At 42.8% G+C, this 25,022-nt stretch overlaps 1 protein-coding gene across 1 annotated transcript in view; it reads left to right on the top strand.

The window, feature by feature from the left end:
• Nucleotides 1–1,424: 1,424 nt before the first annotated feature.
• Nucleotides 1,425–25,022, top strand: part of SUPV3L1 (Suv3 like RNA helicase) — a 28,030-nt gene continuing 4,432 nt past the window's right edge. The window contains exons 1-12 of the mRNA XM_075258330.1: nt 1,425–1,848; nt 3,522–3,599; nt 4,344–4,451; nt 4,663–4,777; nt 5,309–5,477; nt 13,825–13,936; nt 14,021–14,098; nt 14,236–14,327; nt 14,988–15,168; nt 20,841–20,934; nt 22,208–22,427; nt 22,755–22,835. Coding sequence (XP_075114431.1) covers nt 1,590–1,848; nt 3,522–3,599; nt 4,344–4,451; nt 4,663–4,777; nt 5,309–5,477; nt 13,825–13,936; nt 14,021–14,098; nt 14,236–14,327; nt 14,988–15,168; nt 20,841–20,934; nt 22,208–22,427; nt 22,755–22,835 — 1,587 coding nt within the window. The 5' untranslated portion in view covers nt 1,425–1,589. The remainder of the gene's footprint in view (nt 1,849–3,521; nt 3,600–4,343; nt 4,452–4,662; nt 4,778–5,308; nt 5,478–13,824; nt 13,937–14,020; nt 14,099–14,235; nt 14,328–14,987; nt 15,169–20,840; nt 20,935–22,207; nt 22,428–22,754; nt 22,836–25,022) is intronic.

Raw genomic sequence — 25,022 nt, 5'->3', positions numbered from 1 at the left:
TCGAATAGCACGCTCCCATAGGAATGATTGGGAGTGTACTATTTGAAACGGTAGTTTTGAATAGCACCCTCCCATAGCATACCTCCGAACCATCCCGATTTCCGCAGGACATTCACGATTTCGGTGTCCTGTCCCACGGTCCCGGTCGGCGGGAGGTATGTCCCGATTTCAACTCAGCTCCTTGCTTTTCCGCTGCGCTCCAACTAGTGGCTGTGTAAGCGCAATGTGATGACGTCACATTGCGCTTACAACTCTGTGAGTGAAACTGCGGAGAGAGCAGCGGGGGAGCGAGGAAAAGGTGAGTATAAGTGTTTTTTTGTGTTAAACATTGAGGTGGAACATAATGAAGGGGGTCCATAAAACTGGGGGCAGATGAAGGGGGGGAACGGCATGAATCTGGGGGCAGAGATGGGGGAGACATGAATCTGGGGGTAGAGATGGGGGGGACATGAATCTGGAGGTAGAGATGGGAGGGACCTAAACCTGGGGTCAGAGATGGGGGGGACATGATTCTGGGGGCAGAGATGGAGGGGGGCATGAAACTGGGGGAGAGATGGAGGGGGGACATATCATTTACGGGTGACTGTAGGAGGATTATACTGTGTGGGGGCACATGAAAAATGAATGAGAATGGGTGGAGTCAACATAAAAGTGGGCGGGGCTAAATTTGCCACGGCGCGTAGCGCGCCAGACACTTTGTCCCTCTTTCAATTCTTAAAAAGTTGGGAGGTATGCCATAAGAATGAATGGGAGCGCCCAGCGCGAAGGGGGTTAAGCGGCAGGATGCTGGCCCCGGCTGCATCCATTCATTCCTATGGGAGCATGCTATTCGAAACTACTCGCTCATCTCTAATGTTATTGTTTTGTATAATAAAATATTCTACAATTTCCAATATACTTTCTGTATTAATTCCTAACAGTTTTCTAGATCTCTGCTTGCTGACATTCATTTATTAATAATCAGTCCATGGTCATGTGATGGACACACAGCTGCACGGCTCGTTACAGTCACAGCACAGTAATTAGACGTCTGTCTGGTAACGAGCTGGGCACCTGTGTGCTTCACATGACCATTTATCCATTGGTAGTAAGCAGACTGAATAACAGCAAGTAGAGATTTAAAAAACTGTGAGGAATTCATACCGAAAATATATTGGGAAAATGTATAACTTTTCACTCTACAAACAATAACATTTATCTCTCAATATTGGTCTGAAAGCGGCCAACGCCTTTAACTAAGATGTTGTTCTTTAGCTTTGTATTATCAGTAATTTCTATCCGCCGACCCGACCTGTCAATGTCATGCGGGCATATTCTAAGTCACCTAAGTGTTGGGTCCTTTCGTGTGACGTCACCATTCCGCGCCAAAGTTTGTTTGGGCAGCGCTTGTCTGGCTACTCGGACTTTTCCCTCATTATGTCATCAGGTCGCGTCGCTCGTGTTGTCATGCCGTTCTCTAGTACTTGCTGGGTCGTGTACGTCATCAGACTGCGCCGCTGGTTGTCATGCTGCTCTCCCTGGCTGGAATGTGAGAGAGTGCATGCAGTGTCCGGCGGGATATACAACCTTGTCTATGCAGCCTCCCCGCTATGTACATGAAGAGAGTGTCTTCTTTGGCTAGATGCTGCTGGCAGGCATCTACACGGAGCCTGCAGTTTCCTTCACACCGCAGGAATGGTGTCCTTAGCTCGGTGACACGGTGGCCGAGGACGCGGTGCTTGTACAGGACCTTTTCAAGTGATAACGGCAAGGGCCTGGATACGTCATTATTCATCCCCGTGGAGCTTAAAAATACCGAAAACTTGGATTCAGACATTGGGGCTGAACTGACCCAACCTCTTAATAAGAGTAAGTCTGGGGTGCACCTGGGCACAGGCTCTGAGATGTGAAGGGCATGAGTTCAGCATGCTGCTCCATAGTGAAGAATGCCCCTTAGCCTGCATTCATGTGACTGAGCTCCATGAATCTTGGTCTGTGTGTTGGCCAGATTTACTGGCCTGAGCAGTATGCTGGGAGAGGGGCTCCTAATAGTATAGTGACATACCGTCCCATTATATGTCCGATTATATTTTATAATGACAATATGTTTCTGGGAGAGGGGCTCCTAGTAGTATAGTTATCTATGATACTAGGAGACCCTACCACCCAGTGACATACTGTCCCATACTGATTATATTTTATAATGACAAAATGTTGCTGGGAGACAGGGGCGCGCTGTAGTCTAGATGGCTATACTGCTAGGAGTCCTTCTCCCGGCATACTGTTCATGGCCAGAACTATGTTGTGTGAATGTGTATTTAGTCTGCTATCGGACCTGAGCTGTACCTGGTGGTGTTCAGTGCTTTACAAAAAGAAAAAGTGTGAATCTTCCATAAATCAGCATCTTTCTGATAACCGCACTCAATTACCCACATTGAAAGGGTTAATGAGTTTGCTGTTTATTTCTAGAATAAGTGTCACCCTTGTTCATAGGCTGTGTTCTTTATTGTATTTCAATCCAATTTACTTGAGCTGCTTGTTGGACACAGCCTATGGACAATAAAAGTAATTTTACCTTTCCAGTACAATGTCTTGATTTGATGGATGTCACTTCTGTCAGCAAAAGTATATGGATGGGTGGGCTTAGTAAATATTGTTTTACTGAAGCTGCATCTGGAAAGTCCTGTACTTAAACTGACAAATCTTCCCCCACTGTCACATTATACAATATCGCTAATAATACCTTTTTGCTTAGTTAATTAGAATGACATCTCTGTGTGATTGTGGGGTACCTGACCTCTGGGACCTTCACCGATCATTAGATAAGGCCACTCGCACATACAATCCAGGAAATCCAGACCATATATTGTCCACATTTCCTGGATTGAAAGTGGTCCGATGAGCAGTTCTCCTTGTGTCATAGTGATCTATGATGCCAAGAATCCCTACCTCCATGTCATTTCACTGTACAGTACCCAGGTGTTGGACCCCCACCAATCACATATTGTTGACCTATCCTAGGTCATCAGTATGTAAGTCCTGAGCAACCCCTTTAAATATGGATATGGACTATAGCTATAAAGATCCAAGTTTAAGTCCACAGCTGTAGACAAGTGTGTGTGTGTGTCTCTCTCTGAGTGATCATGGACCCACCATCTGTGGGATCAGATGATTGAAATGGACATGGCTCCCAAGTGAGCACTATGTTCTCTTCTTCGGCTTGTAATGTTTCATTTATAAGTGACATGGCCTGTTTTGCAACTTAGTCCCATTTAAGTGAATTACAATGCTGACACAGCCACTATATGGCACTTTCTGTCTGGTATTCAGTAAGAATAGCTGCTGTGTGTTGAACTAACCTTTGATATAATATTGATAACCTATCCTGAGGTTAGACCATCAGTCTTGGCCTCCTTGGTTGCTCTGCCCCTCCCTCATTTCCTGATTAATTACCTGTGCTATGGGGGCTTGCTGACTATAGTAAAGCCAGCCTCCATAGCACAAGGTAATTTAAGTCTCTGTGACATGTCCTTGTTTTCTAGGTGAAGTACTGAACATACTAAACAAGTTTTACAGAAGAAAAGAAATACAGAAACTAGCAGCAGAGAACGGGTTGGATGGTAAGAAATTATTGTATAACTATTTTCATATGAATAGGAATATAAATAACAGTACTGTGTACTACTCAACAGGTGAGGCCATATACCCCAGCAGCCTTGTAGCTAAAGGTTGTTTTGTTTTGTGAGCCAAATCTAAAAGTGGATTTAACAGAATCAAAAAAATATTAGTGCTTCCTTTATATTTTCCATTACTTTTCAAGCCATTCTAAACTTTGGCACAAAAAAATGCATCAAAATCAGCCTAAAACTGAAAGATTACTTGTTGACTAGGATCCTATAGAAATGTGTTTCCCCTACAGATTTTCTCAGCCATTTACCTGATATATAGAGTAGCCAGTTTTATTTATTAGTTCAGCTCCCTTCATTGTTATTGCTGAATTCTGCCGTGTTTTCTCTGCAGTTTTGTATTTCCATCACTGAGGTCCGTTAGGCTCCATTTGGGATTGTCTTATAGTGGATTCAGCACAACACCTGTGTGGACAAAAAGACCTAAGTTAACATACACTAGTATGAACTATAAAATGTATTACAATCCAAGTGCAGAATTTTTCTGGCTACTTGGTTGCTCTGGGCACACATCTTCTGGATCACTTGTCTGTAAAGAATCTGTGCTACTTTTTGGGTGTTATCTGTCTCCCATGACAAAGATAATTCAAGGTGCACTTCCAAATGAAATTGTTGTAAAGACATAAGTTGCATACAACCGTTCACACTAACTGGATTTTTTTTTTGGCTTGCTTACAGCTCGTCTTTTTCATCAAGCGTTTATAAGCTTCAGAAGATACATTATGGAAAGTGACCCTCTGCAAGTGGATCTACACATCGTCTTGAATGATATTTGCTGTGGTGTTGGTATGTGATTTACTTTTTATAAAAGAACTTATGATTGTGTTAGCTACCCACCATGTGAACGTATTGAAGTGGGTCAGAAGTTTTCAAAATGCCCCTGCAAACCTTTAGGGCAATGTGACAATTGACCTCCATGCTGTGTCATTTCAATTTTCTGAATTGCTCTTCTTGAATAACAATTTTGACTTTAGTAATGGCTTCTGTTTTTATTTAGGCCACATGGATGATATCTTCCCATTCTTCATGAGACACTCTAAACAGGTGTTCCCTATGCTGGATTGTATGGATGATCTTCGGAAAATAAGTGACTTGAGGTTACCTCCTAATTGGTACGGTTGTTTTATTTCCATTTGAGTGCCACATTATAAATACTTTGTTGTATGGCCTGGACAAGGGGTAGGCAGAGGCAGGTGGACGACTAGGAAACTGCCTGGCAGCAAGCATAAAGGGGCACAATTATCCTTCCTCTCGTCTCTTGCTGATCACAGTGTTTCGGCGGCTACTCCTGTTACTAATATGCTTTTGCAGCAATTTAGGCACCCAGCATGGGGATGTGAACTAATAAATGAATAAACCAATTGTAAAATAAGAATACATTCACACATTTGTCAGTTTTGTCATGATTTTAACAAAATAGGCATACAAAATTATGGCAAAACAATGACATGTGAATTTACCGTAAAAAAAGAGTAATTAAAGTAAGATGCTTTTTGATTTTGGGGATAGGAGTGCGATTTGCCCTTTCTGCCTATGGCACCTGTATACTTTGTCCTGGCCCTACTCTGAACATATTGTCGTAACCTATGTATGAAGGGACACCTGATTCTGTCTGCTGATACAATGCTCTGATTTTGGTTTAGGTATCCTGAAGCAAGAGCCATTCAACGCAAGATTATTTTTCACGCTGGACCTACCAACAGTGGTAAAACATACCACGCGATCCAGAGATACTTGGGTGCCAAGTCTGGGATATATTGTGGCCCATTGAAACTGCTTGCACATGAGATCTATAAGAACAGCAATGATGCGGTGAGAATTGACACTGTGATTGCATATTATCACCTTCTTTTATAAGCATTATATACACAAACCAGTGAGAACATGCTTTTATTAGTTCAGCTAGAATGAATGGCTGGGTGGTTTTGCCTATAAAAAGAAAAACAAAACTAGATTTTTTTATTTTAAGCTTTAGATATACTTTTCTTTGTCAAAAAAGTAAAGAAAAAAAATCAGTGAATTGGGTCTGGGAGAAGTAGTTTCATATATTATATGCAGACTTCTTTGTCTTACCACCCAACTATTGACCACATTGTAGAAAATGTGGATAGTAGCTGATGGTGGAAGGAAATCGAATATCAAACTCCAGGTGCTGAGGCACTGAACTGAGCATTGGCACTCTAGATCAGGGGTGCTCACACTTTTTCAGCATGTGAGCTACTTTATAAACTGACCAAGGCAAAAGATCTACTACCCACTTCTTGTGGGCGGGCCCGTGGGTGGGGCGTATCTGTGGGCGGGGTCGGGCTGAGCGTGAGAGCAGGAGACAGCGGCATTTCGTGGCCGCCCAGGGATCCCCGGTGTCTGCTTGTTCATAGCGCAGGCTGAGAGTTATCTCTGGACACTGGCTGGTTGGGGCTGCAGCAGCCCCGCCTGCCAGTGTCAAGAGATGACTCTCAGCCTGCGCTGTGAACAAGCAGCACCCTGGCTCCCTCCATCCCTAGAGCGGGGAGCACGTCATCACCCGGAGCTGCTGCTGCCCGGCCTGCAAGTGTCCGGAGTGCTTGTTCACAGCGCAGGCTGAGAGTCGACTCTCAGCCTGCACTGTGAACAAGTAGACACCGGGGATCCCTGGCTGCATCCCGCGATCGACCCATACGTCCTTTACGATCGACGTATTGGGCACCCCTGCCCTAGATGTTTTCACTGTCACATGGCAGCACATTTCATTGTCCCATAAAGCTTTTCTGCTGTGACCCTGATGTAGAGGTTTCCCTCATCATGGACATCACTGACAAAGTGATGGTAAGGCCCTTTTTCTGGCGCAGAGACTTGACAGTCCAGCTATGAACTTCATACAGTGAGAGAAGTATGTAGGTGCTCAGACTCTGCACCTTCCAACTTGGCTGTTACCATGGAACACATAACACCCAATAGCCTTATCCCATTGCTTAACATCAAAGGCCCCAGGTGAACCATCCAGATACATTTTAGTGACTTCTAGTTTTGATGTTTCGGATTACTCAGACTTTCAGCATGGCCATTACCATGACACACACACAAAGATTTATCCCAATGCCAAGCATTAGAAGCCCCTGATGTGCCATCCTGATACACTCTAGAGACATAAAGCCCTTAGAGACTACTCTGGTCCCAGGAGTGCCAGGGTGTAGTGATGTAACCCACATGTATAACTGATTTCTTTATATTATTGGGGGACACAGTAAGATGAGTTTATTTCCAGCCACTAGGAGGCTGATGCTAGGAAATAAGAAAGTGTTGGCTCTGCCCAAGTGGGCTATAGCCTCTCCACAGACAGGAAGATAATCCGCTTTACCCAGTGTCCATAGAAGGCAGACATAATTGGCTAGCAGGTCTTCTTTTTATTATCTTAGTTTTATTTATTTCTTCCTGAGGGCCCTGACTTAGTATCATAGGACATTTGTGGGTCTAAGCTGATTCTTAATTTTATTATGTGAATCCCTGCATCCTAGTGGGCTCCTCTTTTTTCGGGCAACCATTATTGCAGCTGGTGGCTATCCATTGTTGCTGTTTTCTGGGCTGGCATCGGTATCCTCACTAGGTCCTGCCAGTCCAGAATAGGTTTTAGATTGATCCACCTCTTGAGCTATTATTTGGCTGCAGGGCATTAATGAGAAAATTAGATTTTTGTTCTTAAAATCTCTTTCTTGCCGTATTCATTGGGGGACAGAAATCTTGCCCTTTGCTTATTTTGTTCTTGACTATTATTCTTGGGTTCTCTTCTTGGGCTCAGGACATATAGGTACTTACTCTGCGCTTTGTCTTCTCCTACTGCTGTTGGTACAGAATAAATTGACTTCCTGTCTGTGGAGATGGTATACAGTCATGGCCAAAAGTTTTGAGAATGACACAAATATTATATTTTCACATGATCTGCTGCCCTCTGGTTTTTATGTGTGTTTGTCAGATGTTTTTATCACATACAGAAATATAATTGCAATCATATTATGAGTAACAAAAGCTTATATTGACAGAATGAGTTAATGCAGCAAGTCAATATTTGCAGTGTTGACCCTTCTTCTTCAGGACCTCTGCAATTCTCCCTGGCATGCTCTCAATCAACTTCTGGACCAAATCCTGACTGATAACAGTCCATTCTTGCACAATCAATGCTTGCATTTTGTCAGAATTTGTAGGTTTTTGTTTGTCCACCCGTCTCTTGATGATTGACCACAAGTTCTCAATGGGATTAAGATCTGGGGAGTTTCTAGGCCATGGACCCAAAATCTCTATGTTTTGTTCCCTGAGCCATTTAGTTATCACCTTTGCTTTATGGCAAGGTGCTCCATCATGCTGGAAAAGGCATTGTTGATCGCCAAACTGCTCTTGGACGGTTGGGAGAATTTGATCTTGGAGGACATTCTGGTACCATTCTTTATTCATGGCTGTGTTTTTAGGCAAGACTGTGAGAGAGCCGATTCCCTTGGCTGAGAAGCAACCCCACACATGAATGGTTTCAGGATGCTTTACAGTTGGCATGAGACAAGACTGTTGGTAGCGCTCACCTCGTCTTCTCTGAATAAGCTGTTTTCCAGATGTCCCAAACAATCGAAAAGGGAATTCATCAGAGAAAATGACTTTACCCCAGTCCTCAGCAGTCCACTCCCTGTACCTTTTGCAGAATATCAGTCTGTCCCTGATGTTTTTCTGGAGAAAAGTGGTTTCTTTGCTGCCCTCCTTGAGACTAGGCCTTGCTCCAAGAGTCTCCGCCTCACAGTGCGTGCAGATGCACTCACACCTGCCTGCTGCCATTCCTGAGCAAGCTCTACACTGCTGGTAGCCTGATCCCGCAGCTGAAACACTTTTAAGAGACGGTACTGGCGCTTGCTGGTCTTTCTTGAGCGCCCTGGAGCCTTTTTGCCAACAATGGAACCTCTCTCCTTGAAGTTCTTGATGATGCGATAGATTGTTGACTGAGGTGCAATCTTTCTAGCTGCGGTACTCTTCCCTGTTAGGCCATTTTTGTGCAGTGCAATGATGACTGCATGTGTTTCTTTAGAGATAACCATGGTTAACAGTAGAGAAACAATGATGCCAAGCACCAGCCTCCGTTAAAGTGTCCAGTGGTGTCATTCTTACTTAATCATGACAGATTGATCTCCAGTCCTGTCCTCATCAACACCCACACCTGTGTTAATGGAGCAATCACTGAAACGATGTTAGCTGGTCTTTTTAAGGCAGGGCTTCAATGATGTTAAAATGTGTTTTGAGGGATAAAGTTCATTTTCTAGGCAAATATTGACACTGCAAGTAATTGCTGTTAAGCTGATCACTCTTTATAACATTCTGGAGTATATGCAAATTCCCATTAGGAAAACTGAAGCACTAAACTTTGTAAAAATTAATATTTGTATCATTCTCAAAACTTTTGGCCATATGACTATAGAACACTTGGGCGGAACCAACGCTTTCTTATTTTCCTAGTATCAGCCTCCTAATGGCTGGGCCTATACCCATGGTAGCTTGTCCCACAGTAAGTACAAAGAGAAAGGGATTTTATGGTAAATATAAAAATCCAATTTTCCTGCTTAGTACCTGGATGAGAGGATAGTGGAGCAGTGGTTCTACATAGCTTGTTAACCATGATCAACCTCCAGGGCCAGATTCCTTTAGTGGAGTGTAGCAATCCTGACAACCCCTACTTTTCCATTATATTGTAGTCTCTATAAGCTGCAAATGGCAATCTAGAGCAGAGATATGCTGGCCGTGCAGACAGTGGGAGTTGAATGAAGAACTCCTGCGTTGCTCAGGAACTCTTGTTCTTCATTCAGCTCCCACTGTTATTACATCTTTATTTCATACCTTATGATCCCATCAGTTTCTATAATTCGTTGAAGTGTGTGTGGCCAGCAATGCTGTAACATGAGGCAATGTCAGCAGCCTTTAGTTTCTAATCCTGCATCATATCACTTCCCCAGCCTACATAGAAAGTAGTCCTACTGATTTTGATCCCTCTTGCTGGCCTTCGCAGTATCTTCTTCCCTTGGTTCAGAGACTTGCTTGTTTGTAGAAAAGTCAAAATAGCTTTTAGCATACACTTTATATTTGTATGGGCCCTTTACATGTCCTGTCCTTGTAGACCTGTGCCTTTAGCCAGTTTTTTTTTTCTTCTTCTTCCTGCTCCCTATTGTGTAATTGTTTTCCTGCTTATGTGGTCATCGGAACTGGAGAGTCCGTGCTTTTTGGAGGTGTCAGGGTTCTGGGTGCAGCAGTAGGACAAGCTTCTATTTAGTGGTGGCTTCTTTGCAAAATGGAGGCTGAGCAGGTCTGTTGCCCTGCACGAAAGCCAATGGCAGACCCACCCGGTGTCCAATCTGCTAGAGTAGGACACCTAGAAGGAGCATAACAATATAATCTACACTGGAGAATGCTTTGACCTTCCTACATGCTCTCTGGAGTAGGTATCCCTATAAATGGCCACCTCAGAAAGTTTATGATGAGGATGCAGTATAGGTGAGAATACAGAAATAGTAGGTGGATTAAAAATTGCATACCGTATATACTCGAGTATAATCTGACCTTTTAAGCACAGTTTTTATGCTAAAAAAGCCCACCTCGGCTTATACTCGAGTCAGGCTTCACAGAGCACAGAGACATGCAAAGACCTGAAACAAGGGAAAGGGTCCTTTAGTGCTACTGCTCTGTGATTGGCTTGTCATGTAGGTTACGTGATTTTGATGTCATCAAAAGGTCCTGTAGCCGCCAGAATGTAACATCTGCTGATAAGTCAGTGGCCATTATGTGCAGGATTCATTGTGTCTTATAGAAGATGTCTGTCATATCAAGGAGAGGAAGCTACAGTAAAGTGAAAGTAAAACACACAGGTACATATTGCAGTTACTATTCCTAGTAATGTCAGGCATTTTGGGTGATTAATTTAGTTTCAGTAACTCCATGAGTCTCACATTAGTAGCAGTTAACCCCATCATGTCCCTCATATTAACCCCTGTGTGCCCCATATAAGGGTTACTAATATGTGAGACACAAGGGGGTACTAATAAAGGACCTTAATTATGAAGATACCTAATTATTACCCCCCATATGTCCCACATATCAGTAACTCTTAAGTGTGGCACACAGGGGGTTAATGTGAGGGACATGATGGGGTTAACTGCTTATGGAGTTACTAAGCTGTAATACACATGACCAGACTTATCTATACTCGAGTCAATAAGTTTTCCCAGTTTTTTGTGGTAAAATTAGGGGCTTCGGCTTATACTCGAGTATATACGGTAAGTTGTATTTTTAGGGATAGAAATATTTTTTTAACCACTTCCGGACCGCCCATAGACTATATACGTCCAGGAAGTGGTTGCCTTGTTCTGACAGGACGTACCTGTACGTCCAAGTCAGAACACAGCAGCTGCACAGAGATCGTGTAGCTGCTTTCACTAGGAGCCGGCTGTAACTTCAGCCGGAGCTCCCAGAGAGATAGCAGGGAAGATTTATTACCTCCTCTGCTATCTCGATCACTGTGTATACAGCACTCAATGAGCGCTGTATACACGGCTATGGACGCTGCCATAAATCAGCCGCCCTCTGACCCGGCAGACACGTGAGTCTTACAAGAGCTGCTGGGTCCTACAGGACCCCAGATCAGCTCTGTATACTGTGTATACAGTGTGCAGGAGTCTGTATTTCTCCTGTAACTGAGGTTAAATGTACCAGCCCCAGTTATAGGAGAAATCCGCCTCAAGTACAAAAAAAAAAAAGTGATCAGATGTCCCCAAAGGTCTCTTATCACCTTATGGGGACACAATCTGGGAAAAAAATAAAATAAAAAATATAATAAAAAAGTTAAAAAAAAAATGTAAATAAAATAATAATAAAAAATAAATAAATAATAAGCTAATTACACACCGTTATTAAAGGTTATAGCCCCACCCCCGACGACACCGTACAAAATAAAAATTACCGTAACAGAGAGGAAAAACTATATTATAAAGTTTTTCGGTGACACTTTGTGTTATTAAATAAAATAAAAAATTATAAATTGAAAACCAGACACAATTTCCCTTCTATTTTGTTTATATTTTCCTGGATATAAAAAAAATTAAAACACATTTGAAAATAAAAATAACATAAAAATAAAGCCCTATGTGTCCCCGAAAAAAAACGCAAAAATTAGTTGACTAAGACATACGAGAAAAATTTTACAGACCTCAAAACCGCACATCCTATTAATATTATAAATGTGAAATGTTTGTGGGTTTGTGACTTTGGATGTTCGGATGTTTGGCGGTCAATCACGCAAAACCCGCTCCACCGATTTGGCTGACATTTTCCACATAGTCACTACACTCGATTGCGCAATAGGCTACTTTTCGTCACAATAGCGCACATACGTTTTTCACAGGACCCCCACAAAACCCAAACTCACATCACTATCTCTGCAATCTCACACACTTTGGACCATAGCAAGCCACAAAATTCATATTACCCCCTACAGCAGAGGTCAGCAACCCCTGGCACACATGCCAAGAGCCATATTTCACTGGCATGCCAGCAGCACAGGACCTGCAAGAGTTAAATGAAGTCTCTGGTAGAGCTGAGGCATAAGGACACTCCCCTTTGAGAGGGGTGCAGGAAACCCAGGGGGTGGAGCTTAATTGCTCAAGTCTCTGCCTGCCTGCTATAGTGATAGCTCCTGCCATCTGCATCCTGCAAACCTTCCCCGAGGAGGAGAGGAAGCTGCTAGCAAACTGAAAATAAGAAACACACAGCTACCTTCCTTTAGTTCCTATTCTCATTAATGTCAGGCATTTGGGGTTATTAGTTTAGTGTTAGTAACTCCATGTGCCTCACATTAATAGGAATAAACCCCATCATGTCCCTCATATTAACCCCTGTGTGCCCCATATAAAGGTTACTAATATGTGAGACATATGGAGGTATTAATAAAAGACCTCAATAATGAAGATACTTAATTATTACCTCCAAGTCTCTCACATATCGGTAACTAGAGATGAGCGAGTACTGTTCGGATCAGCCGATCCGAACAGCACGCTCCATAGAAATGAATGGATGCACCTGGTACTTCCGCTTGGACGTAGCCGGCGTGCTTAACCCCCACGTGTCGGCTACGTCCATTCATTTCTATGCAAGCGTGCTGTTCGGATTGGCTGATCCGAACAGTACTCGCTCATCTCTATCAGTAACTCTTACACAGGGGTTAATGTGAGGGACATGATGGGGTTAATTGCTATTAATAAGAGGCGCATGGAGTTACTAAACTGTCATGCACAGGGCCAGACTTTATGTTGCTTGCTCAAGAGCATCTTGTGCCCAAAACTTACATGTACTGGCGGAAAATAACAAATCCTACAATGTCGTATATCCAAGTATATTAACCTGAAATACCTCTGTCCCAAAGACACTATGTACAGTTTCACAGAACATCGTATAGCAGCTGAACTACAAATTACGTTCAACACAAAAGTCTCATGTATTCTCAGAATTACAGCAAAAACAAGATACAAAGTTACATTTTATACTCCATACCTTATACACAGTACTAAAACCTTACCCGCGCCTGTATATACCCACTTCTACAATCACCGCAGACGAAGTCGCGGATACCAGCTAGTACATAATAAACCTAAAATGTGTCTAGTCCTGGACCACAAATTGGCCCGGTACTGAAGTGGTTAATGAACACATAGGGACTGATTTATCATGAGAGGCATTTTCCATGCTTGATAATCCATGATTCATTGCATTTTGCACCCAGTTTTGACAAGATGCACTTCTCATCCGAAATTAGTCACATCCTACAGGGTCCATTCGCCTAAGCAGGTGTCTATGCCAGTTGTTTCCTGGCATTCATTACGATCATCATTTACACCAGAAAACTGCCATGAATAAAGATAATACTGACTATGCCTCTCCACCACTCCTTCTGTGGGGGAAAGTGGCATGTAGGGTGGAAAATTGAAAAGTTGCAATTTATGTGCAATAAAATGTTGCAATTTTTTAATGTCATGCCATTTTTCTGGTATATACCAGGATACCAGGATATATCAGCCCTTTTATTCTTTGTGGCCTAATCCCTTTAATTGAAACACTATAAATGTATTTTATAGAATAATACTACAGTACATTTTCTCTTTTTCTGTAGGGTGTTCCTTGTGATTTAATCACAGGAGAGGAGCTGATATATGTTGATCCTGAAGGAAAGCCATCAACACATGCAGCATGCACAGTAGAGATGTGCAGTGTGAACACACCCTGTAAGTTATGTACAATGAACAGACCAAATCCTTATTGTCTAGTTATTATGGTACCAATCTTATCTTTTGTTTTTCCTGTTAAAGATGAGGTAGCTGTGATAGATGAAATTCAGATGATAAGAGATCCTGGTAGAGGTTGGGCTTGGACAAGAGCACTCCTAGGTAACAATATTTTATTTTATTTTTCATTTTCACGTTCTCATTCTTTTTTTTATTCTTCCATGTTCTGTGCCTCCTTACACCTTTTATTCAATCTTTACCTATCTTCATCTCTAAAGCTATTGAAATTTCTATTTCAGGGCTTTGTGCACAAGAAATCCATGTATGTGGGGAGGCGGCTGCTATAAATTTAGTGACAGAGCTGATGTACACAACTGGTGAAGAAGTAGAGGTATGTCTATTATGTTTTTATAGTGGTTCACTTTGGTGATTCAGCAATATGAATAGCTTCCGTTCTCTACAAGTGTATTAATGGGTGACTTCCCTGTAGTCATGCATTATGGCTAAAGCTGCACTACACAACATTACATGGATTATTCAAGTCCTTCAGAGCCAGGATTGACTACTTAGAGGATGGCTGGTAGACTCTCTATTTTGGGGTGAACGCTCTACCTCCTTTGCAACATAAAAATACATTTAGTAAAGGAGATGACAATAAAACCTACAGGTATTGGCTACATTAGCTGTACATTTTAGACATGTTGTGACAAATTTGTGCCTAGAATTTAGTCTGGTCTTTAGACATGAGCTGATACAGATTATAGTTAGGCCATATCATGGTTCATGCAATGTTGTAGATTACCACCATAACTAGGCATTCAATGCAGTTTGTGTTCCTTGCAAAATTCTTCAAAAAGTGTGTGTAGAATCTAAGGCACATAAGGGTGCAGAAATTGTTGATAGATTTCTTTATGACACATGCAATGCAGATCCTGAATGATTTGCTTAAGGTTTCTAGTAAATAAAAAGGCAAATAAGAGGATCAAAACTGATTACATTTTAACATATTATATATAAAGTGTTTTGGGGTTTGTTTGTTTTTCTTCTTGAGGTTCGGACTTATGGAAGACTGACTTCTCTGACGATTTTAGATCATGCACTTCAGTCATTGAATAATCTCAGACCTGGTGACTGTATAGTTTGTTTCAATAAGAACGACATCTTCTCTGTCAGTCGGCAGATTGAGGCACGGGGTGTAGAATGTGCTGTCATTTATGGCAGCCTCCCTCCAGGTGAGTTATTCCATCCTTGAAAATAAGATTCCTTTTCTATAATATGGCAGCTTACAAGCATGTAGAAAATACCCAAGTATAGTTAGAGTAACCACTGGTGTTTAGGATGCTGGCCTAGTCTGTAAAAAAGAAAAAAAAAATGTGGACAGCAATTAGATCCTTTTATTTATTTTAAATTCAATGTGTTAATGTGTTAGGGAGTCGTTGTGGGATCAGGCTGGAGCTGGGGAGTGGAGGACGTCTTCCTTGATTCCATATAGGAGGACCAGAGAGACCATTTGGAGCGGAAGCTGGGGGAGGTATGGTTCCCATTAGCCAGCATACTCTCCAAAGTGAAGGCTAGGTCGACATGGTGAATTAGTTCGCTAATGGTCAGACACAGCGCGGATTTTCACTGACAAGCAATCATTGACTGAGCCGCTAGCACTATCTGACCCAACACAACCTGTGTGCCTGAGGGGAAAAGACCAGTATCCAAGAAACAGAGAGCTAGACCAGGGAAGGGGCATATAGTAAGACCAGCTATGGAGGACATAAAGTTAAATACAGCCACCCAAAAGGCTAAGACCGGAGGGCACTCCCACCATAAATGTATAAAAGACCCTACGTGACCGCATCCCCTCCAGTAGAGTTTCGAAAAAGAGGGGTCTATGTGCGCCAGTTGGCGCAACATTATTTTCAAGGCCGTCTCCCAGTGCAACGCTCCCCTAGAGACACGTTTGACAAACCCACTGGCCTCAGAGGAATAGGTCTGGCAAGATCGGATTCCCATCGAAGCAGATGAAAAGGTTGACCCGCTCAGAGGGAACAGAAAGAAAGCTGTAAAATGTGGAAGTCCCACCTTTAACAGGTGAGGTTTGGTTCCACAATTTTAGAGCAAGTCTGGGAAAGACTAATTTCAAAGGTTCATGGGTCTGAAAAAGGTGATGCAATTGTAGGAATTTGAAAATATCAGTTTTGGGGAGATTAAATTCATCTTGTAGCATAGAGAATGATTTAAATCCCTCTTCAGAAAACTGATGGCCAATCTTATAGAGGCCTCTAGACACCAGCTACGAAGTCTCAACTGGGAAAGGAATGTGATCACATACAGCAACGGCAGTTTGGACAAAGGAGCCAGGTGTTCCAAAGAAGCAGTGGACAAGAGATATCGCCATGCAACTGAACTGTAGAGGTCTTGATGCTCAACAAATGAAGATGTACAGTAGTGGGGCCCAGATCTTTAGGGCGTAAAATACTCAAAAGAGGGGCATCCAACAAACTGTCCTCAATCTTCACCCAGCGCCACTTAGAGGTCTCGTCCCAGCCAACCTTAAGCTGCTCAAGGATAGACGCCATGTAGTACTTCCTAACGTCCGGGACACCTGCCGCCGCACTGGTTCAAGGTCTGGTCATCACTTTAAATCGGACTCTAGATTTCTTACCCTCCCATATGAAGTTAGAAAGTATATTTTGAAGTTTGGGGAAGTATTAGTCAGGGACGGGGATAACTACAGTACGGAACACGTATAAAATTAGGGGTAACGCCATCATCATCACGATGGCAATTCTACTCGCCCAGGTCAGCATAGGTTGGGAAAAGGTGAAGAGGAGAGAGGAAACCCTAGTCAGGAGAGGAACATAATTGGCAGAAAATAAGTCAGAGCTCGAAGCCGTCAGAGAGATGTCAAGGTAAGTAATAAGAGAGTCATTCCATTGATAGGGGAATTTGAGACTGAGATCTCGTTTCATAGAAGGCGGGATTACAGTAGGTAAGATTTGGGACTTGGAAGGGTTAGCTCTATAATAGGAGATCCTGCCAAAATTCTCAAGAGCAGCAGTAACCGCACTCAAGGAAGAGCTAGGGGAGGTCAAAGCCAGTATAACGTCATCAGCATATAGACCAATTTTGTGTTGCTGATGGCCCACGGTAATTCCTCCAATATTCCCGTCTGTTCGAATGGACTCCGCCAGGGGTACCATTACCAAAGCAAATATAATGGGAGACAAAGGACAGCCCTGGCGGGTCCCAATCGGAATCTGGAAGGCATCTGACAAGAAGCCCGAGGAAAGCACACGGGCCGAAGGATGGGAATAAAGAGCTAATATAGCAGACTTAAAGACAGGGCCCACACCAAATTTATCCAGAGACTATCAAGGTAACTCCTGTGAACCCTGTCGAATGCCTTCTCGGCATCCAGGGCCAAGAGCAAGGAAGGTGCACTGGCCTTTTCAGCTTTCTGGATGAACCTCCGTGTGCCATCTGGGGCCTGCCTGCCAAACACAAATCCCTCCTGGTCAGGCTTGATCAACTGGGGAAGGAGGTTTTCAGCGAGGATTTTAGCATACAATTTAACATCAATATTCAAGAGCGAGATAAGCCTAAAATTAGCCGGAATGGTGGACGGCTTACCCGGTTTCGGGAGAGTTACTATGGTAGCGGACCACATCTCATCCGGAAAGCGTTGTTCCTCCACCGCCCTCCTGAAAACCCCCAGAAGATGAGGGGACAGAACCTCTACGAACTTTTTATAGTAAATCCCTGAAAAACCTTCAGGGCCGGGGGATTTTAACGGCTTCAACGAGGCTATGGCCTCCTTAACCTCTAGTAAAGTAATAGGAGTGGCCAAAGATTTAGACTGGTCAGGAGAGAGGCGGGGAAGGGACACAGAGTCCAAAAATCTATCAATTTCATCTTTAGTGGGCTGGTATGTCTGACAATCCTCCTTAAGGTTGTATAAAGACTTATAGTACAAGCGGACGGGGGTCAACAATCTTATTATTCTGATCGTCTACAAGGTAGGCAATTCGGGATTTGGGATTGCTTCATTTTCCTGGCTAAAAAGGCACTAGCCCTACTGTTGTGGACATAAGCCTGACCCTGAAAGCCAAATCCTGCTGACAGGCCAGAAGTCCCTGCAAATGGGGCCACACGTTGGCTCAGTGGTTAGCACTGCAGCCTTGCAGCGCTGGAGTCCTGGTGTTCAAATCCCACCAAGGGCAAAAAAAGCATCTGCAAGGAGTTCTCCCCGTGTTTGCATGGATTTCCATCCCAGATTCCAAAAAAAAAGACATGCTGATAGGGGAAAAAAATGTACATTGTGAGCTCTATGTGGGGCTCACATTCTACATTTATTAAAAAAAAAAAAAAAGTCCCTGCAAACGGAGTTGACACTGTCTAATCTCCGCGGAGACAGAAGGGGTGGGATTAAGCTTATTGATTGCGGAGAAAGAGGATAAGGAGCGAAGCACTGCGTCAATATCCCTAGACCGCTTTATTTTCGCTCTTGCGTAGGCCTGGATGAGAATCCCTCGCATATAAGCTTTATGAGCGTTCCAAAGAACATGAGGGTCTGACATAGTGGGGACACTAAGGGAAAAGTACTTCACCAGAGCTGCACGGTGGCGCTCACTATAGGAAGGGTGGTTCAGTATATATTCATTTAGGCTCCATTGAGAGGGCAGAGCTGTGGGCAACTTTTCGTGTAAGGATAGGGACACCGGGTGATCAGCCCGATATTAGTCGATTCCGCGTGCATCAGAATTAATTTATCAGTGAGAAAAAAATCAATACGAGAGTAGGACGAGGATGAGAAGAAACTGTAGTCTCTCTCACTACCGTGTTGACATCGCCAGATATCATACAGGCCTTGGTCAGACAAAGAAGTGGTCAAAATTGGGGAGCGCCTCCTGGGATTAGAGGAGTCTAGAGAATTATCTAATAGGCAATTGAAATCACCACCGATGATCAACATTCCGAAAGAAACAGTCAGAAGCACTCAGTAAGAATGTGTATCAAAAAGGTATACAGGTCGCCCTAGAATAACAAGAACACGTATTGCAAGGTACCACCAAGCAGTCCATTAAAGTAGGCAGGCGAGTTATTTAGGACCACCCACCACAAACCACTTCTTGGAAACGTGAGAAGGTCGGGCTGAAGTCTCTGAATCAGCAGAAGGAGGGTCGCCGGAAACCAATTTCCACTTACGCAGAAGGGACATTCTTGCTTCCATATCAGGGACCGAGTGGAACACCCCATTGCGAGGTATTAGCAGCATAGTAGGAAAGCCCCAGCGGTATCGGATGCCCCGTTCGCTGAGAATCCAGGTAATGGGCGCCAAATTACGCCTCGTCTGCATAGTGGCCGCTGATAGATTAGGGAATAGAGAAATGGACGTAAAAGGAGCAGAAAGAGTACCGCATTTCCTGGTTTCTGCAAGGATCAAGTCTTTGATGTGATAGAAGTGGACCCACGTTAAGACATCTCTCGGGGCATCTGCTGGAGCGGAATTTGCCTTAGAAATACGATGGGCTCTATCCAAGTCCATCTCAGTGAGGTGCGGCAGGATTTTATTAAATAAACGCGATCCTCAGCATTTGCAGCCTTAAGTTTAAGCCAGTGAACTTCCGCTTCGAGGGTATTATGAGCATCCCAGAGGCGGGTAAAACAGCAGGATTATTCCTCTTACATGCCGGTCCTTTAATAGACTGGGATCTCTGAGGGGAAACTTCCAGGCCTCTCTTACCTCCGTCAGCCGGCGGACAATGTTGAGCAGCAGAAGGACTATCCATCTCAGCTAGTGAGGCCACCAAACCAGACAGCAGGGGAGATTTCGTTGGGGAGTGGGGACTCCCTGACTGGGGAGACAATTGCTTTAAAGTGTTACTTTAGAAAAAGTCCAGAAGTTTTCTGGGACTTTGGAGGAGGATAATTTCTTCCTAGTCATCACAGCAGCGGTGAGGAGCTTTGGTGACGCTGCACAGGATGGTGAGGCAGGGAAGCAGAAAAATGCAGTAAACACGAGACTGCAGCAGAAAACAGTAGATCAAATTGTAGCAGGGTCATAGGGGCAGTATAGCAGGGTGCCCAGCAATCAGCTGTGAGCTGCCATAGGCGACACTGTTGGTGATTTATTTAAGCATCGTCAGAGGACAGGGACGGGTATGCAGGGTCGTACAAAAGGGACTGACAGTAGTAGTATGAAGCCAAATACAGTTTCACGGGAACCAGATGTGAGGAGCCCCCCTGATTGTGGAGTAGGGGCTCTGCACTCACAAAAGGCTCAACCAGCAGGGTCTGGACTTGATACTATGCAATGTCCCGACTGGGGGGTGAGGTGAGGAGTCCCCTCTGATGGTGGTGTAGGGGCTCGGCACTCCCTCAACCTCCTCAGACCAGCTGCCAGGAAGAGTTGTCAAAGGAGCATGAGGGCATCAAATATAGCAGACAGAGGAAGGAATTAAAAGCTCCAAATAGGCAGACAGTCACTTACAAAAAACGCAGGGAGGAAGTTTAGCAGCACCAAGCAGCTAGAGGACACTCATCAGGCCCCATAAGGAGATTGAGAAGTCCCACCACGAAGTGTTCTGTTAGGTCTCAAGATGACAGCTGCGGTTCCAGGAGCCAATGAAGCTTTGGCACAGTGGCATGGGCAGCAGGACTTCCTCAGCAGATGAGTCGGGTCAGGAGCAGGGATATCACAGGGTCAGAGATTCAGGGCACCCAGCAGCAGGCAATCGGAACCTTTTAACAGAGCCACCAAATTCTAGTTATTGGGTTGAACTGAGAATTTACTGTACCTATTCTAGTTTTCAGTATCCCATAGATGCCCGTTTCTCACATGCCATTGTCATATGACATAGAAACACCTTCTTTACTGTATCTAATGATTCACTTTTATTTATTTTCTTAGGGACAAAAATAGCTCAGGCTAACAAATTTAATGACCCAGATGATCCTTGCAAAATTCTGGTGGCCACAGATGCCATTGGAATGGGACTGAACTTGTAAGTAAATTTTTGCATTAATTTATTCATATATGCATGCAATTTATAGCTAACTAATATTAATGTGAACTGATACGTATCTGACTAAAGCTTGTGCTGCATGATGGCATAAAACCTTGCAAACTTTTTTTTTTTTTAACTGGTTTTATTGTAAAGTTAATCCTTGACACACACACACATCTATAGAACAAGGTTTGTCATTTATGTCATAGTAACTCATATTATTAAATTTACACAATAGATAATGAAAGAGAAAAAGAACCTGAAATATTGTAGCTAGATTAACCCAAATTTTTTATAGTAAGGGAAAAAAATTTGGTCAAATTTATTATTACTGAAACTATAACATCGCCTATCACTTATATTCAATGAACCATCAAGTGTCTGCAAGATATTGTGAAACCATTTTAACTGCAAGGACATAACATAAAGGTATAGAAATGCACTACTAGTCATGGAAAGCCAGGTCCCAAGATGGGTGACAGAGGGCTGTATGTATGAATTTATGTCTGAGATGAGTTTTAGCTAAATAGGTGTATATTAATAAAAGATACTAACAAATCGGCCACAATGTTATACTGTGCCTCTGGTATAGTCAAATTGCATAAGCCAGAGCTCAGAACTCGATAATATAACATGTCCCTAAATTACAAGGTCACTTCCTGCATGGGGGGGACAACCCAACCCTTCGGGTAGCTTTTTTTTATTTATTTATTTTTTTTAACATTCATATTTATGTAAACAATGCTTCTTGCATCACAATGTCTCATTATCATAAACTGTCTGGGCTCACTTCCATCTTTGGATGTAATATACTGTGCAGGATTTGTCAGCAGCAGAACAAAGTGTATAACACCTGGGAATTAACCTTTACCCTAAAGCACTACTTCATGCCAGCCATGTCAGCCTTTACCTTACAATGACTTCTGTGATAAGATTTCTTACTATCTGGCCAAACATTGCATTATGGAATTCTATTGTAAAAGCAGATACAATATCAAGTGACCCATGCCCGAATATGTATGTGACTAAATCTAACTAGTTATGAACAAGTCAATGCTGGTGATACAGTAGATGTGTAGAACCATGGGTTGTACACATCTACTGTATCACCAGCATTGACTTGTTCATAACTAGTTATCTGGCCTGTACTAGCCCATTATGGCTAGTACAGGCTTATGCAATAAATGTCGCTGTTGCTTAAAGATTAACAGGCTGTATTTTTGGTAAAATATTATGAATGACTTTCCGGTTTCCTATATTCTGTTATTAGGAGCATAAAGCGAATCATTTTCAATTCTCTGGTAAAACCTTCAATCAATGAGAAAGGGGAGAAGGAGATTGATACGATCACCACTTCCCAGGCTCTGCAGATAGCTGGTAGAGCCGGCAGGTTCAGCTCCTTGTTTAAGGATGGTGAAGTTACCACCATGGCTCAGGAAGATCTACCTCTGTTGAAGGAAATTCTGAACAAACCAGTCCATGACATACAGGTAAAGTAGTACAATAAGAGTGGTGCTTTATGAGCCAAGCAAACATGGAAACAGTAGCTTATCTCCTCTCTTAATATACTCCTCTCTTACAATACTGGAGAGTGTGCTAAATTCTGACCAGTGGAGGTGCAACCTGCTCCGCACTGAATGAATAGAGCAACAGTCACACATGCACGCTGTCACTCCTTTCATATCTATGGCACTGTTAATGATAGAGATATCAATAAGGCTGGTTCTTATAGTGATACTATAAACATTCTGAAAGGAGTATTTGCTTTTATTTAGTTTCATTGATTGTAAATGTAATTTGTTTCTTCTTTTTATTAGGCGGCAGGGTTACATCCCACGGCAGAGCAGATTGAAATGTTTGCTTACCATTTGCCTGATGCTACTCTCGCTAACCTCATAGTAAGTATGGGATATTAACCACTTCAGTACCGGGCCAATTTGTGGTCCAGGACCAGACACATTTTAGGTTTATTATGTACAGTCCTATGAAAAAGTTTGGGCACCCCTATTAATCTTAACCCCTTAGCGACCCTTGACGTAACTGTACGTCATGGGTCGCATGGGGATGTATGGAGCGAGCTCACACGCTGAGCTCGCTCCATACACGGCAGATGCCGGCTGTATAATACAGCCAGGACCTGCCACTAACAGCAGCGGTCGGTGCCCGAGCCGATCGCTGCTGTTAACCCTTTACACACTGCGGTCAAACGTGACCGCAGTGTGTAAACGGCGCTGGCGGCATGGGCGCCGCCATGTTTTGCCGATCGCCGCCCTCCTGAACGTCACATGAGGGCGGTGATCGGTTGCTATGACAGCCGGAAGCCTATTGAAGGCTTCCAGGCTTGTCTCTGCATGAGATCTATTAGACGATGCCAGAGGCATTGTCTAATAGAAGTGCTGCGATTTTCCTATTCACTGCAATACTGTAGTATTGCAGTGAATAGTATGAGCGATCAGACTCCCTAGGTTTCAAGGTACCTAAGGGGTCTGATCATAAATGTAACAGAAGAAAAAAAAAAGTTTTTAAAAGTATTAAAAAAATAAAAAAAATATAAAAGTTCAAATCACCCCCCTTTCCCTAGATCAACTATAAAAGTAATTAAAGAACATTAAACATAAACATATTAGGTATCCCTGCGCTCCAAAATGCCTGAACTATTAGAATATTAAAACATTTATCCCGTACTGCGAACGGCGTAGCGGCAAAAAAAATAAAAACAGCCAAAAAGCGTTTTTTTCAACACTTTGCCTCCTATAAAAAATTTAATAAAAAGTGATCAAACCATCAGATCTTTCCCCAAATGGTATCAATAGAAACGTCATCTTGTCCCGCATAAAAAGACACCACAACCAGCTCCATACATGGAAATATGAAAAAGTTACAGGTGTTAGAACATGATGACACAAATTTTTTTTTCTATTTTGCAAAGTTTATCATTTTTTTCAAAGTATCAAAAAATTTCAAATACTATATAAATTTGGTATCACCGCGTTTGTACTGACACGTAGAACACAGGTAACATGTCATTTGTACCAAACAGTGAATGCTGTAAAAATTAAACCCATAAGAAAATGGCGCAAATGCATTTTTTCTCCAATTGCGCCTCATTCTGAATTTTTTTCCAGCTTCCCAGTACATTGCACAGCATATTGAATGGTGCCATTACAAATTACAATTTGTCCCGCAAACAATAAGCTATCATGTGACTCTGTGAACTGAAAAATGAAAAAGTTATGGCTCTTGAAATGTGAGGAGGGAAAAACGAAAATGCGAAACCAAAAAATGGCCTGGTCCTTAAGGGGTTAATCATTTTTTGTTCTAAATATTTTGGTGTTTGCAACAGCCATTTCAGTTTGATATATCTAATAACTGATGGACACAGTAATATTTCAGGATTGAAATGAGGTTTATTGTACTAACAAAAAATGTGCAATATGCATTAAACCAAAATTTGACCGGTGCAAAAGTATGAGCACCCTTATCATTTTATTGATTTGAATTCCCCTAACTACTTTTTACTGACTTACTGAAGCACAAAATTGGTTTTGTAACCTCAGTGAGCTTTGAACTTCATAGCCAGATATATCCAATCATAAGAAAAGGTATTTAAGGTGGCCAATTGCAAGTTGATCTCCTATTTGAATCTCCTCTGAAGAGTGGCATCATGGGCTACTCAAAACAACTCTCAAATGATCTGAAAACAAAGATTGTTCAACATAGTTGTTCAGGGGAAGGATACAAAAAGTTGTCTCAGAGATTTAACCTGTCAGTTTCCACTGTGAGGAACATAGTAAGGAAATGGAAGACCACAGGGACAGTTCTTGTTAAGCCCAGAAGTGGCAGGCCAAGAAAAATATCAGAAAGGCAGAGAAGAAGAATGGTGAGAACAGTCAAGGACAATCCACAGACCACCTCCAAAGAGCTGCAGCATCATCTTGCTGGAGATGGTGTCACTGTGCATCGGTCAACTATACAGCGCACTTTGCACAAATAGAATCTGTATGGGAGAGTGATGAGAAAGAAGCCGTTTCTGCACGTACGCCACAAATAGAGTTGCCTGAGGTATGAAAAAGCACATTTGGACA

This window comes from Leptodactylus fuscus, chromosome 10 (assembly GCF_031893055.1).
Source record: "Leptodactylus fuscus isolate aLepFus1 chromosome 10, aLepFus1.hap2, whole genome shotgun sequence".
Classification (NCBI taxonomy): domain Eukaryota; kingdom Metazoa; phylum Chordata; class Amphibia; order Anura; family Leptodactylidae; genus Leptodactylus; species Leptodactylus fuscus.
The sequence above is the reverse complement of the archived record's forward strand: the minus strand, read 5'-3'. Positions and strand labels throughout refer to the sequence as shown.